Source organism: Prionailurus bengalensis, chromosome D2 (assembly GCF_016509475.1).
Source record: "Prionailurus bengalensis isolate Pbe53 chromosome D2, Fcat_Pben_1.1_paternal_pri, whole genome shotgun sequence".
NCBI lineage: Eukaryota > Metazoa > Chordata > Mammalia > Carnivora > Felidae > Prionailurus > Prionailurus bengalensis.
The window spans coordinates 21,049,452-21,065,728 of NC_057351.1; the positions used below are offsets into that span (position 1 = coordinate 21,049,452).

The window sequence follows — 16,277 nt, forward strand, 5'->3', positions numbered from 1 at the left end:
TGAGTACTCATGAGTACTCTGAACATGACATTGACTAGTTAAGAGCACAGGCTTGGAAACCAGACTTGGATTCAAATCCCAGCTCTATCAGTTAGTGGCTAGGTGACTTTGGGGATTAGAGAGTTTACTGAAAGTCTCTAATTCTTAGTTTCTTTATCTTTAAAACAATCTCACAAGACAATTGTAAAGATTAAGAGACATAAGGGTGCCTGGGTGGCTCAGTCGGCTAAACGTCCAAGTCTTGATTTTGGCTCAGGTCATGATCCCAAAGTCGTTGGATCAAGCCCTGGCAGAGGCTCCATGCTGAGTGTGGAGTCTGCTTGGAATTCTCTCCCTCTCCCTCTCCCCCACTCACTCTCCCTCCCTCTCCCTCTCAGAAAAAAAAAAAAAAAAAGATTAAGAGACCTAAGAAATGTAAAAGATTTAGTATCTGTGCCTGGAATATAATAAGTACTAAAAAAAAATAACCATTATATTGATATATGTTTTCACTTATCACCTGAGTATTATGACATTATGTCGATAATAGCTTCAGACTAATTAGAAAATCATACTTCCTTATTACAATTGAACATCTATGAGAGAAAAAAGACTTTCTTTAATGATATAACCATTAAAAACAAAACAAAACAAAAAGGCTTATAAAACTCTAACTGCTAAAATGAATGCCAGGAAATGACCTTTATCTCATTTGCCATAATTGCAGTAGGAGAATCAGACTCTGCAAATGTGGTTTTTTTTTCCTCCCAGTCTCAATACACTGTGCAGATTCAGTCCATAGGCAGATATTACCATGAAAACAAAGTTAGAGAAAATTGAACTTTTCCAAAATCCAAAAGGGAATAGCAAGCAAACACTAACCAGGTAGCTAAAGAACAATAAAGTCTGAAGAAAAGAGAATGTAAGACATTGATCTTGAGTTGTGCTTTCCAGAAAAGCAAAAGGAAATTATTGGGGAGAAGCCTGAGCTCATTAAGCACTGATTTCCTGCTGGCCCCCCTGCACTCCAGCCTCCCACATCATACTTTCTTTTTCCTGATTTGGTAAAGTAGTTGAGAAAATAGAAGCCTGAATTACCAGGATTGGCAGTGTGGCTTACAGTCCCTTGAAAAAGGGAAAACTTCCATTTTATGTTAGCTACAAAAACTGAACAAGATAACATCGTATTTTCAAGATGATACTTTTTAAAATATCAATTAAGGGGTAAAACAGAATTAATTAATAAACTTTAGTATTAGCCAATTAATAAACTTTAGTATTCTTTTTGATATTGTGTATTATAACTAAACATACTAAAAAGCTTTAATTTCTCTTTCTATCTTCCCAATCTGTTATACAAATATTGCTGATTCAATAAAGTTTCCTCATTAGCAAAAAACTGCTGCTGTGGTCTTGAACTAAGTGGTCAGCAAGGAATTTAAGGGAAGGGAAAAACATGTGTGAAACACCTCTTTGTGCCTCTGTAGATACATTTGCTCATGAATGGGCATGATAGCTCTGTGAAGTCATATTAGTCCCATTTGATAAAAAATAAAAACAGAAGCTCAGAGAGAATAAATAATTTCCAAGGTCACAAAACTAATAATAATGGTAATGCTAGATAATATTATTGCATTACTTAATCAATTCACAAAATCCTAAGGTGGATGTCATTATTATATGTAGTTTTAAAAATGAGAAAGCAGAGGGGCACCTGGGCGGCTCAGTGAGGTAAGCTACGGGCTCTTGATTTCAGCTCAGGTGATGATCTCACCGTTTGTGAGTTTGAGCCCAGCATCGGGCTCCACAATGAAAGTGCGGAGCCTGCTTGGGATTCTCTCTCTCCCTCTCTCCCCCTCCCCCACTCGCGCTTTTTCTCTCTCTCTCAAAATAAATAAATAAACTTTAAAAAAAAGGGAAACAGAAGTTAAATAACTTGTCCCTCTGCATATTGTCTATCTTAAGACACCATCTAGTTCATTCTAGACAAATGAAAATGCTTAGTATACAATTCAGCACAGAAGTGGTGCTCAGTGAGGGGCACCTGGGTGGCGCAGTCGGTTAAGCGTCCGACTTCAGCCAGGTCACGATCTTGCGGTCCGCGAGTTCGAGCCCCGCGTCGGGCTCTGGGCTGATGGCTCGGAGCCTGGAGCCTGTTTCCGATTCTGTGTCTCCCTCTCTCTCTGCCCCTCCCCCGTTCATGCTCTGTCTCTCTCTGTCCCAAAAATAAATACATGTTGAAAAAAAAAATTTTTTTTAAAAAAAAGAAGTGGTGCTCAGTGAATGTTATCATCAGACTGAATCTTTCTTGCTATTTCTAAGAAATTCAATACTAAAAAGGAAAATGAGTTTAGACAGTAATAATTTCCTGTCACTTCCTTTTCAACTGGATACTCTAAATGGTGACAGAATGGAAATATCATTGTTCACTATTATCTCACTTATTGATCCCACAGATATTGTGAGCCCTGTATTATAAGCCAAAAGAAAGATGAAAGAAGAAAGAAAGAAAGAAAGAAAGAAAGAAAGAAAGAAAGAAGACGTCAACCATGGTAATAAGTATTAATTGTCTGCTGGCTAGGAGTAGCTCATGGGGCCCCAATAGATACCAGAGAGAGTGATTTTTTTATTAACTGAAATCCAACTCAACTCTTTTTACTTATTTTTTTTAATTTTGCTTGACTTCATTTTGTCCTCACAAAACCTGTGTGAGGTAGGTTTCCCAGCCTGCTTTCATAGACGAAGGAACGCCATTCGTGATCAAGTGTACTCAGGCTCACAGAATCTGTCTTCTGACCGTAAGCCCAGCACTCTCTCTTTGAGCTCACAATTTCTTCTCAGCTGCAGGGATTCAGAACCTATGACCAAATCAGAGTGTTCAAGAGCTGAGCCTGTTTTCTGACCTACAATCCACTAAGTGAAGGAGAGGCTGGGATACCAGGAGGAAGGACATTGTAACAAACTCTATGACAAGTATATGGATAACAGTACCCTAAACATTTCCCCAAAGACAACTATGGCCACTTATTTAGGGAAAGTGGGATACCTTTAGAGCACTATTGGACACAGAACATGAGCTGGCATTGTTAACTAGGGGCCTGAAGCATTTACATGCCCTTCCCTTAGAGTGGTCATATGGGGGCCAGGTAATATATAGGATCATGCCTCAGGTCTGGCTTACAATGGATCCACTGAGTCCATGGATGCATCCAAGTTCCTGATATTTCATTGGCTCACACATACATGGTGGTTGGTATAACTCCCTACATTGTTCCTTGGCCAGGGTGAGAGTTATCATAGTGGGGAAAAGCCAAGTGGAAGGCCTGTAACACCACCACCGTCACCACCACCACCACGAGCCAAAAGGGTAAGTCAGACCAACCTCAAATCCTATCTGATTAATTAAAGATCATGGATTCAGGAGGTCAGGAGTCATGGTTAGTTATCAAAAGGTTCCAACAACATAAATCAAATCAAAATTAACTTCACAAGTTGATAAAGCTCCCTCCATTGATACAGAAATTTTGAAACTTAGTTTTGGGAGTTAGTTAATATTGTCTTTTTTTTCTATACATCCTTATTCTTCCAACACAGTCAATTGTATATAAATCCTATACAAGCCAAATTTTTCTTCCTAAAAATTCATTTTTATATATAGGTAATGCAAATGCTATATATCACTCACTGCTCATCAATTTTTAAGTCGGTAAAAATTTTGTATGCCTAGATTAACCTTCAAACCAGGTGAAGCAGTAAAATCTTATGCAATTTTAAACATGTAGTCCAGAGTTTGAACTAGATCATATCAATGGCATAATGATTCAATTTTCTATGTAAAAAGGGATTTGTCCTAAAGGGAATAATCCAATATTCATGCATAAACACAGATATCTACATTTTTATTTTTATGATTTTAGACAAGAATGCAAAATGATTATCAAATGAAAACTCTCAAGTTTACACCAGAGATTAATGTGTTTGTACCCACAGGTCCAAAACTGTATTAAGCACCACAGGGAATATAAAATATCAAACATACACTACATGCTCTCAAAGAACTAACATGGGGCTTGCTTATTTAGATTCAGGTCTCAGCAGTATTAGGGTATGTAGTTGCATTTAACAATACACTTTAAGGGTTCTAAAAGCACCAAAAATAACTACAAAAATGTGAAACAGGTCGGGATCTGACTCAGGTCAGTTCAGACTGCTCTGACTCAGGATCTGGTGTCAGACTGAGTGCATTCAACCCCAAATCTCCTTTGTAGCTTCAATTCTCTGAGCTTCACTTTCCCCCTCTGTAATATGGGTTCTTGTGAAGATCAAATAAGGTCAGATAAAGCATTTAGCATAGAACCAAGCACATGGTTAAGTATTCAGTGCATATTAGCCACTATTATTTCCATTAGGTATTATTCTGGAAATAGTCCCAAGCGAAAAAGAGGAATATTAATAGACAACAAAATTAGGTTCTTCCAGACACTAAGAAAAACTTGGAAATCTGGAATCATCTGTTTCAAATTCCCCTCCAACCGCCCCTAGGAATAGTCTGATCATGTTGAACACCGAACACAATTAGTACAACACATCACAAAGGCCACAAAGGCATCTACCCAGAGCCGTCGGTGCTGTCAGTCACCCTCTACTTTTCCTCTCATGTAACCAGGATCACCATCAATTATCGCCACCACTCAGTTTTCTTCACCTGTGCCTTATCTTAAAAAAAAAAAAAATGATTGTGTGTTTTAAAATCTACTTTTTAATTCTGCTGTAACTTTGTGATGTGGGCCCTAGAAGCACAGGATGTTTAGAACACAAACAACCCAACAGAGCCCTGCTTAGCCAGCCAGAATGAAAAGGACCACTTCTTAAGTCAGAGAGAAGTGACATCAGCCTCAGACTCCCTCCTCTTTCTTTTCCTTTGTGTGCATTAGAGACCAGCACTGAAATGAAAACCCTTCTTATGCCTTGTCAGAGAACTCAGTGTGTGTTGATAAAACATGTTTATCCTTTCAAATATGTTAATTCGCTGGGCAGACATGTTACTAAGGCAATAATTCTTGGTGAAGTGGTCATTGAAAGTAAATTATTTTTTATCATTTTCACACCTTATATTAACTGAATAATAAACCTGACATTGATAAAATGATGTTTAACTCTTGAACCTTAGAAGAATTATAGTGACCAGATTTCTTACCTACAACAATGCCATAGGAAAAAAACAGAAAGTAGATATTGGGGGCAAAACTGCTCAACATCAGGCCTCCAGCTACCATGAAGCCACTGAAGATTGTCACAGGTCTTGCTCCAAAAGAGGAGACACAGAGGCTGCAGACAGGACCTAAAATAATAAATGAAACCTTCACTTATTTAACAGTAACCTCCTTCCCACAGTCCTAGGATCCATCCCATCATAAATTTAAAATGATTCTTTCCATCATACAATAACAACACTAACAGTAAACATCTACTGTGTATTTACTATGTGCTGGACACTCTACGAGATACTTCATAGAAACAATCTCATTTCATTTTAATCTCCCTGCAGCCCTGAAAGGGCTATTAACCTCACTTTTTGATAAGGAAATCAAGGTTTCAGGATGGTAAGGCCATGTAGGTAAGAAACAGGCATTCTGGAGTCAGGCCTTATTCAAATTCAAGTTCTACCACTTGCTGGCAGTTCGATCTTAGGCAGCTTATCTGATGTCTCTGGGCTTCAGTTTCCTCATCTGCAGATTGGAATAATAATCATACTACCTTGTGGTGCTACAGGCAAGACAAATGAGAGCACAGGTGTCAAGCTGATCACAAGGCCTGGGACAAGGAAGTCTCTGATCGGGGCCAGCTCCTCAGTGACAAGAGCAGCAACAGCAGCCACCAGAGTGGTAACAGAGAGAGAAGAAACAACCCAGGCAGTCTGACTCCTGAGCCCAGCGTCTTAACCACCATACTATTCTGAGGACTTTTCCTCCTGCATGTTCCATGCATATTTCCTCCCCAGCGCTCCTTCTCAGCATGGAGCCGGTCAGGTAATTGATGAGGAAAATAAACTTGATGACTGAATGACCACAACCAGTCGCCACCCTGTAGAGTGATGATGTGGGGGTGGGATGGGACCAATGGAGGTGGGACCAATGGAGAAGCACCCTACCCATTCCAGCACGGGTCTGTCAGTACCACTGTCCTACATTCTGCATGTAATCTGGAATTTGGGGGGTGAAGTGCACTGTTGAGTGGCAGGCTACAGTGACCACTACCTGGATCTGTTCTATGCATACGTGGGCAACCGCCCATGTAATGGGATTTAAGTCATAGTGAAATTCTCTTCCACTAGCAGTGTACCTACGAAGCATGTAACTACAAAGCATGCATATCAGAAACAAAAGGACATTGGGGATTATTCAGCACATTAGTCTCATTTACACGAAGGAAACTGAAGCTCACAGAGGTTGTCCATGCCCATGGTAGAAGGAAGAGCCCAGGTTTCAAAAGCAAAGAGAAACCCTAGTTAAGTTGACAACCTTAAGTTGACAACAACCTTTCAAGGTACAGATTATTATTCCCAATTTTTAAAAAGTATAATCACCAAGATGGCTAAAGGCAGACAACAGTGAGTGTTAGCAAGGATATGGAGCAATCAGAAGTCTCCTAAACTGCTGGTGTTTTCTCCTAAAGCTGAACACAGCACATGGTTCAGAAATTCTGCTTCCATGTATACACTCAATAGAAATACCTGTACCAAAAGTACATAAATGTTCGCAGCAGAACTACTCATGGTAGCCTAGAACCCCAGACGTTCATCAGCAATACAATGTGTAAGTGAATTCTGGTGTAGTCACACAGTGGACCATTGAGAATGAAGGATCTATTGCTACACATATAGAAGTGTCTCATAAACCTACGTGGAGTGAAAGACAACATGAGAAAGTATACATTACATAATTGCAATTATAAAAAGTAAAAAAAAACATGCAAAATTAATCTATGATTAGAAGTCAGAATAATGGTTATCTTTAGTAATGGGTAGGGAGTTGTAACCAGAGGAAGCACAGCCCAACTTCCTAGGTAGTGCCAATGTTCTGTTTCTTGATGTGAGTGTGCTTAGTACATGGGTATAATCTGGTTTGTGAAAAATTCATCAAGTAATACTCATGATATGTACAGTTTTATGTATATATCTTTTTTAATGTTTATTTTTGAGAGTGAGGGCATGAGCACACATGCGTGAGTGGGGGTGGACAGGGGCGGGGTGAGGGGGAAGAGGATCCCAAAGTAGGGCTCAAACTCATGAACCATGAGATCATGTCCTGAGCTGAAACCAGAAGCTCAACTGACTGAGCCACCCAGGCACTACTGTATATATCTTTTATTTAGATTTTAAAACATTTTAAGTAACCTCAAACTGAGAAATTAGTTAGTAAGTGATAGAACCAGGATCTAACCACCCAAGTCCAACATTCCTGCCAGGACCAGAGAAACTCTCAAGTGCATTCTTAAGACCAGGTTATGACCACTAAGATACTACATAGCTCTCAACATGCACAGCTCTCCCACATTTCTCCCTGGTCATGAACTGGCCCCTGACATTTCAGGCCTTCTATGTGAGCCAGTACAGAAGAGCAGGCTGATATATTTACACGATAAACAGAGGGGAATATTCTGTGCCAGTGTTTTAAAAGGAAAATAAATTTGAAAGACCAAACTTATAATCCAAGAGTTGAGCTGCCTGTATACCCAATTAGAAATACTTAGATACTTCAAAAATAGAAGTGATTAAGGGCCAAATTTCATAAATGGATATCTGACATCAAAAAGGCATGACCCTTCTGTGTTGTTTACCAAACTGCACTGATAGAGAATCAGCATCAACAAATTCAACAGGCACAATAAAATTAAAACAGAAATTATTGCTGGCATACCTGAAAAGTTTCAAGTTTCACTCTCAAAGTAGGACTTTAAATTTATGCTCCTAAATGTATAATAATTCCACAAGGAGACGCAGAGTTTGGGAAGCTAGGGGCAGGGATGGAGGGTCATAATTTTCACAGCATGTACAATAACACTGTAACTATTACATGCTAAAAAGTACATAATTATTGTCAATTACATGATAAGTTCATAAATTATTTTGTGTAATACACAATTCACAGAAAACAATCAAGCTTAAAGAAGAAATGAGCAGAAATTCTTTGACCAATAAAAACAGTAAATTGAAAACTCTTTTTAAAAAATTCTCTACTTTCATACTGCCATCTGCTGCTTACTTAGAGAAAAAATATCTTGATGTCAGAGATTGAAAACAAAGAATTTTAGAGGAAAGAGGCCTTGGAGAGGGTCCAAACACCTCATTTTAAAATGATAAAACTGGAAGTCAGAAAGATCCTGTTATTTGACCAAACATTCATAGCCAATCAATGACAGGGCTAAGGCCAAAGTCAGCTTAGCATTCTTCCCAATAAGAACTATTTCAATTGATGCCTTAATTTTTTCCTAAAAATCAAAATATTAGTAAAGAACACCAATGTACTTTTGTTAATATGTTACAACTTAAGCAGTTTTATGAATTGATAGCAAATGAAAGTATAACATTCAAGCTCATCTTGGTGTTTAAAAGTTTAGGGCAAATAATTTTTTTCCCATCCTCGGAACCAGAGTATTTCCAGATTCTATTTACATAGATTTAAACCACATTAGCCCCATATTTCATCAATAACAATTACGGCAAAGTATAACTGGAATTGACCATTAAGTCACATCCGTAAAACATGACACATTCACATGTTTAGCTCTTTGTAATAACAGGCAAGTTTTCCAAGATGATAAACCATGGAGTACTGGACTAGTTTCAAGAGATAAATTCAATAAAAAGACTGCTCTCAGAGGAGACTTCATATAATGCTTCAGGTCTTATGCTTTGCAGAAGGGGCTTTTGGAACAAACATTAGTTAACTCATAATAAGCCAGTGATTCCACTTCTTGAAAGCTGTAAAATTTTGGAAAAAAAAAAAGCAGAGAGAAAGCTTCACCATCTGGTTGCCAGGTTTTTGTTTTAACAAGTAAGGTCATTCTTTGAATGTAACAACTCTACAATATCACTGCCATTTCATTAAAGAGCAAGAAGGAATATTTTAATAAGGAAGTAATGAGCAGGATATAATTTCAGAATAAAATGTAAGATAGTAAGAAGATAGTGGGAACGTTATACACACACACACACACACACACACAGTATCATTGCCTTTATATTAATTTTGCCTTCAGTGAAAACTTTTCTTGAAATTACAGTTGTAAGTATATTGGTGTTTGGGAGCCATTATTACTATTACTACATTCTGTTGAGAGATTAATATTGACTGGTTGGTTGAACTGAAAGTCCTCGGCTGAGTGTTAAGTAGCAAAGCTTGCAATAAGCACAGAAGAAAGCTCTAAGGATGGTTAGATGGCAATGTGGGGCACTAATTGCTGAACAGCTCTACCCTTTCCAGGTTATGGTATGCAGAGCTCTTAAGAGATATTCTGTTCTCTTGCATGGGGGCCCTGGCAACATTTTTGGCACAATGGGGACACATTCACTCAAAAAATGTAAGAACCTGTGTGTTAGGGAATAACCCTACAAACCAAAAGAAGGAGCAAAGAAAGAAAGGAAGATAAGAATACGATTTTGAGAACTGCAACCTCTTAAATACAAAATGAAACAAAAATATGAAATAATTTCTTAATAATCATCTGCACATCAGACTGATTGGGGTAATTTTCATCCAATGAAAGGAATAAAAAGGGAAATGAAAATGAACATTCTAACTGAAAAAGTGTTTTGTTATGATCATGGGTAAATTTAAAAAATGAGAATGAGTTGTTACAAGGAAGTCAGAATGATCCACAAGTAAGTGATGAAATTGTTTCCTTGAGCCCTCAGGGTACTGTAGGAAGAAACAACAGAACTAAATTGTTGCTGGCTCTTAAAATTAGCATGGAGGAAGAATATACTTCTTAAAATTTAGAAGTATGTTAGTAACGTTCTCTTTAGGTCTGCATTAATCAAACAAAAAAACAAAATATTTGATCACTGTCATTCCTTCACTATTGACCAAGTGTCCAGTAAAGCAACACTCCACAATAGAAATATATGGAGTTACACATGTGATCCACGTATGGAATTCTAAACTCTCTAGTAGGCACATTAGAAGAATAAAACAGGTAAAATTAATTTCAGTGATACATTTTATCTGACTCAATAAGCCCAAACATTATCATTTCAATATCACTAATGAGATATTTTACATTCTTTTGTGAATGAATCCAGTATGAATTTGTTGCACTTCTAGCATGCCTGAACTTGAACTAGCCACACTTCAAGTGCTCAATAACCACATGTGACTGGTGGCTGCTGGTGGCACAGCACTCATATCATGGTAGAAGACAGAGGGCACACAATTCAATACCTAAATCATAAGGCAAAATAAACACACAAGAGTTAAATTAAAACCCAAGGTCATGGGCAATAGGCACAAAAAGAAAGGTTTAAATCATATGTTTTGATTTCAGAAAAGGGAGAGCACCATGGGTCAAGAAACTGCACCTTGACCTGATGGACCATAAAGGGTGGTTATATCAGCGAAAGGAATGGAAATACATTCTAAATGGAAACAGAAACATAATGTGGTTTTCCCCAATTTATAATTATTATAAGATAGCTTTGGGTAAGAAATCATGGAAGGGGCATGCCCCTTCATGCACTTATTTCCCCTAAAAAGTTTCAGAATCCCAAGAGTGGTAGGATGGCCAGGCCTACTGCACTGAAGCCATAAATAGGCTGACAGTACAGTGAGAAATAAAATATAGCAGTAACCAGGTTGTATGCCTGCAGCACAGCAAGAATTTCCTAATAGAGCAGATGATGGGGCCCATGAGAGTCTTAACTCTCTACCCAAAATGCATGGAGCCCAGCGAACCCTTGTAGATTCCTCACTCCTTGCTCTTGCTGAGACCAGAATTTTAAGTTCATCTCCCTACGGGAAGAGAAAGGCCACACCTACTCAGTCCTTGATCTCATGAATATTGACTAGCTTGCTTGTTGGTTGGTTTGGTGAGATATAGAGAGTAGGGAAAGCTTAACCAAAACCCAGAGTTATTCTCACCAATCCTGGAAAAGCCTACCACACTGGGAACTGGCCAATATGCAACAGAATCCTTGTAGGAGGCAGAAATTCAGTCCTACTTGCAGGAGTTAACAGGACTTGAGAGTAAAATTGTACAGATATCCTCAAATACAATTCTGCCAGCACTCACAACTCACCCAGCAAGCCCAGCTGGCTATAGTGACCTACTCCATCAGCCTGGGGATAGATTTATTGATTCATTATCAATTTGAAGAACTTTAGAGGAATTAAGGAGAAGGGGGGCACTGTTAAGTCTGCTTATAGCACAAAAATATAGAACAAAAGGTCTGCCTGTTTCAGCAACTCTGTTATCTGAAAAAACAGCCCCACCTTTCTTGAATTTGAAGAATGACATCTAACTGTGCTTTAGCTCAGCTGAAAACAATGCAAGGCCACGACAGCCCGTGAGTTCACTTAAGTTCCATCCCTCCTGTATCAGTCACATTTCAACCAGAGAAACAGAGCCAGAAGTTTTGTGTTAAAAGATTTATTGCAAGGAATTGGCTTCTGCGATTATGAGACCTGGCTAGGCAAGTATAAAACCCACAGTGCAGCCTATCAGGAAGGGCAGGTTGAAACTCTCTGGCACAGGCTGACCTTACAGCCAAAACATGGAATTTCTTCTGGGAAAGCTCAGTTCCGCTCTTAAGGCATTTTAAAGGATTGAATTAAGTTCACCCAAATTGTCTAGGATAATCTCCCTTATTTAAAGTCAGTTGATTATGGACCTTGAGCACATCTATAAAATATCTTTACAGCAACACCTACACTAGTGTTTGACTAACTGGGGAACATAGCCTAGCCAGGTTGACACTGACCATCACATCTCCCAAAGCAATGCCTCCTTCTCCAGCCGGATATACTCTTCCAGAATACAACCATGTGGTACAAGCTCCAGACCTTTGCATTGTGCCTGTTCCCTGATGGTCTACCTTGCACAGCCCATCCTCCCATCTAGCCCACCTCACAACCTATCTTTATAAAACTCCAGACATTGCTTTCCCCTTGCCTTTGTGAAGTCTCAAATTATCAGTAAGTCTTCTTTCTGTCTCTTCCCTGAAACTAAAATCCCTTGTAAGCACAGATGATGTCTTCTGTGTTGGAATCCCAAGCACAAAGGACACTCTATGGATGTATGTAATGTTAACTTATATAATGATAGTGAGCTTGTATAACCCAAATTCCCAGCTTTATCCATCCCAAAGATCAGCTGTATAAGCAAATAATTCAGACAGAGGAAGAAGTATTTTCTCTTCAATTATTCCAGTTTCAGAGAGAAGGAATGAAGAATTAAGATTATGAAGAGTATAAAGTGAACATATGCATGTCTTGCATTGTTTGCATGTTACTGTGAGCTACCATTCAAATCTCAGTTTGCCAGAGACCAGGGGTGTGCCTTTAAATTCGAGATGCTTAGGCACAATCTCAGTAAAGTTCTAGTTTTCCCTCCAGCCCATCCCCCTAGAAGTATCTTTGTCTTTCATTCTGAAAGGTCTCATTTTTTTGTGGATTCCACAGTTTGGTTGCAACTGCTTGGGAAAGTAATTTTATTTGTGGGTGATTCTTGTTCTTTAATAGCTAAGGTTTGTTGAGCACCTACCATATAGCAAACACCATCTCAATTACTTTATACAACAATCATATAAGGTAGTACTTTTATTGTCTCCAATTTAAAGATGAAGAAACAGGCTTCTCAGGTTAGAGAAACTGGAGCTTGGGTGCCACTTCTCCTCTTAGAGAATGTGCTTTATCTTGGGCTGCGTCTTCATGTGGGCATCCTGGGCACTAAACTTGAGGACAGTAATGCCTACCTCAGTGCACTGTTGTAAGGACCATACAATCTGTATGCTGCTTGGCAAACAGACTTACTCTTCCATGCCTTGCTCAGTTATAAAGCTCCAGAGTTTGGATCACAGAACTGAGACTCCTACTACGTCTTCTGTGAACAAAACTGGGTAAAGACAATAACTCATGTTTCTCAGATATAATACGGCCTACCTGCATCATAGTCATCTGGGCAGCCAGTTAAAATGAAGACCCCCCCATCCCCACCCCACTGCACTGATAGGTAGGAAATTGTCTTTTTAGACAACCTTGAGTAATTCGTATATAGTCCTGAATGTAAGAGCAAATACACACATGCACACACACATGCACATATACATCTATATGTGTATATATGTATGTATATGGGTATATACATATGTATATATTTATATATGTATGTATGTATGTATACATATAAAGCTCATCTTTATCAAAAAGATGTATGAATATAGATATATATACACATATGTATAAACTATATTTTATCAAAAAGATGCAAAGATGTACACTTATGTGGTTTTTTTCACCAGAATCAGAGTCACTGGACACTATTTTTCATGTTTTACATGGCAAGAGCAGTGCTACAACCAAGCCAAAAAAACCTACAGCAGTCCCTTTTACAAGTGAGTCAAAGCAAATCACACATTGGAGAATTATCGACAAGTGCAAGATTAAAATCTAAGTCAAGAGGTAAGCCAATGGTGGTTCCCAACTGAAAATCACTTTTTGGGCTTTAAAAAAATTTATATATGTGGGCCTCTTCATAGACCAACTGAATTAGAATGTCTGGGGTCAAATAGAGGCCTTTAGATGCTGAACTGTTTCTATAGATGATTCTAACTATCTTCCCAGTTAAGAATTGCTGATAACATGGGGCGCCTGGGTGGCGCAGTCGGTTAAGCGTCCGACTTCAGCCAGGTCACGATCTCACGATCGGCGAGTTCGAGCCCCACGTCAGGCTCTGGGCTGATGGCTCAGAGCCTGGAGCCTGTTTCCGATTCTGTGTCTCCCTCTCTCTCTGCCCCTCCCCCGTTCATGCTCTGTCTCTCTCTGTCCCAAAAAAATAAATAAACGTTGAAAAAAAAATTTAAAGAATTGCTGATAACCATTTGGGTCACCAACATGAGACCTACTTTTCCCATTTCCAAGGTAATATTAATCTGTTTATTTCTCTGCAGAACAAAGTTGTCAACAAAGGGCTGATGTGGCTCACACATGCTAGACACATCTTGCGAATACTTCATTACCGTTGTTTTCAGGATCTGTCTTTTAATTTATGCTATGAAGAGCATAGCATATGGGAAGCCAACATCACACGTGTTCAGCACACACATGCGCGCACACACACACACACACAAACACCTGTAAGTGGTAGCTGTTCAGCCATCATTTCTTTCCTATCACTTCCTCCTTGTTTAGCCCTCTGTCTCTTTATTCTATCGTCATCTTCACAAAGGGTTTCATTAGCTGGGTGCAAGTGCCTCCTCGTCTAGCAGATGAAACTGAAGTTAAGTGACTTATACAAGGTAACTCAGCTAACTAATCTTGGTGCCAGGACTTAAATTAGCCTCTAACTTCAACCCAATGCTCCCCCCCCCCAGTACTTGTTCTCCCCCCTGAACTTTGGTGAGATGCTCTATTTCCCCAGCCCCTGCAACCAGAGCCGGTTTCAAGGCTTGAGTGCCACACACTTGATTTACTGCTCTGCTGTCTCTGTCTTAAAATTCTTAAGTTTTAACAAGGGTCCTTGCATTTTTATTTTGCACTGGGACCTGCAAATTATGTAACTGGTCCTGCTACAAGTTAAGGGGGAAGCTCCTGGTCCTTGAAGCAGTGGGAACTTGGAGAAAGTGCAAGCTGCTGTTCAGACCACCAATGTCCCATCCATCCCGAAGGAGCTCTCAGCTTCTCTGAACCCTCAATGCCCACCTGGAATGACTTATTGACAAAATTTGTTCTCTGAATATGTGCTATCATTTCAATTGTCCTTTGACCCTTGCTGGAAGACAGGGTAATTACCTTTCTGTTTAAGTATTTGCTAATAGAAATGGTGACTAATTGGAGGACATTTAAAAAGATTCTGTCTTCTTTGTACCACATCATTTTGTAGAAATCAATGCTTGCAAACTCCTATATTAACATATCAATTATCCATTTGTACTTTGACAGCTTTGGAAACAATCCACATTTTGAAACACTCTTTGAAATAAGTCTTGAGCAAACTTTTCCTGTTTCTCCTGAGTTCCTAATGACAGTATTATTTTCATTTGTTTAGTTATGTTTAGTTATCTTATCTGACATGGCCACAATATCCACTATTGTGTTTTCAAGTCTTGCTTTTAATTCAACAAGATAATACATCAATTGGAAACAAATGATTTTGTTTTGTCTTAAGAAGTCCCCTTTAGATATCAAGAAAAGACAGCATACTTAAAAGAAGGAACAGCTAATGCATTTTGTGTTCATGAAATCATTTCAGAGCTGAAAATTACCTTTCAAATCACCACATTCAATGTCCTTATTTTCTCCTTATGTTCCTACGATGTCTGTATATCCCCACAGAATAGAGACTGTGATTTTCTCAATGAAGCAGGCCAACCTCATAGCACACAGGAAAAGACCCCAGGGATACTGACCCTAAGAAGTCACCATCTTAGCACACCTGTGCTTAAATAGTTTCAAGTAAATCAGATTGATGGTCACTAAATATTACTGCAGATTTCAAACTATTACTCCAGAAATTGAAGTGCCATAATGACTTTCATCCTTTAAAGGTAAATGAAAACCCCTCTACTCTTCTTTCTAAAGATGAATCTAAGATTTCATTCTAGATTCATTCTAAAGATTCTTTCTAAAGAAAGAATCCCTACTCCATCATATGTAAACATTTATCAAGAATATTACTTATGGAGATATTATACAAAGGCCACACAAAATTCATCACATCTATACCATACATAACACTGCATTAAAATTCTGAATAGTGTCATCATTGTGAGATGGGACTACCTTTGCCATGTCAAATTTTCCTCATGAAGGTGACACAAATGTAGTTCATGCAATTTGATCACAGTGGACTTGAATCAAAGAGGAGTAATTTCGAATCGTATAGGAACTGCTTACAGCACAGTGAACATCGTGTGGTCCTTTGCTCACCAGCATACATTGGACATGCCTGGTTGGATGCCTTCATCTCCCTGTATCAATCTTACTCATGGAAGCATGGGTGTCTCTCACTAGACTGTGAGTCTCTTAAGGCAGGTACAACGTGTTTACTGCTCATCTTTTTATATCTAGCATCTAGCACACTGC

The 16,277-nt window shown here is 38.8% G+C and overlaps 1 protein-coding gene across 1 annotated transcript in view; it reads right to left on the reverse strand.

Annotated features, from left to right (window-relative positions):
- SLC16A9 (solute carrier family 16 member 9) overlaps positions 1–16,277 on the reverse strand; it is a 55,930-nt gene that overhangs the window by 12,800 nt on the left and 26,853 nt on the right. Inside the window, 1 exon segment of the mRNA XM_043596386.1 lies at positions 5,177–5,320. Within this exon segment, the coding sequence (XP_043452321.1) occupies positions 5,177–5,320 (144 nt within the window).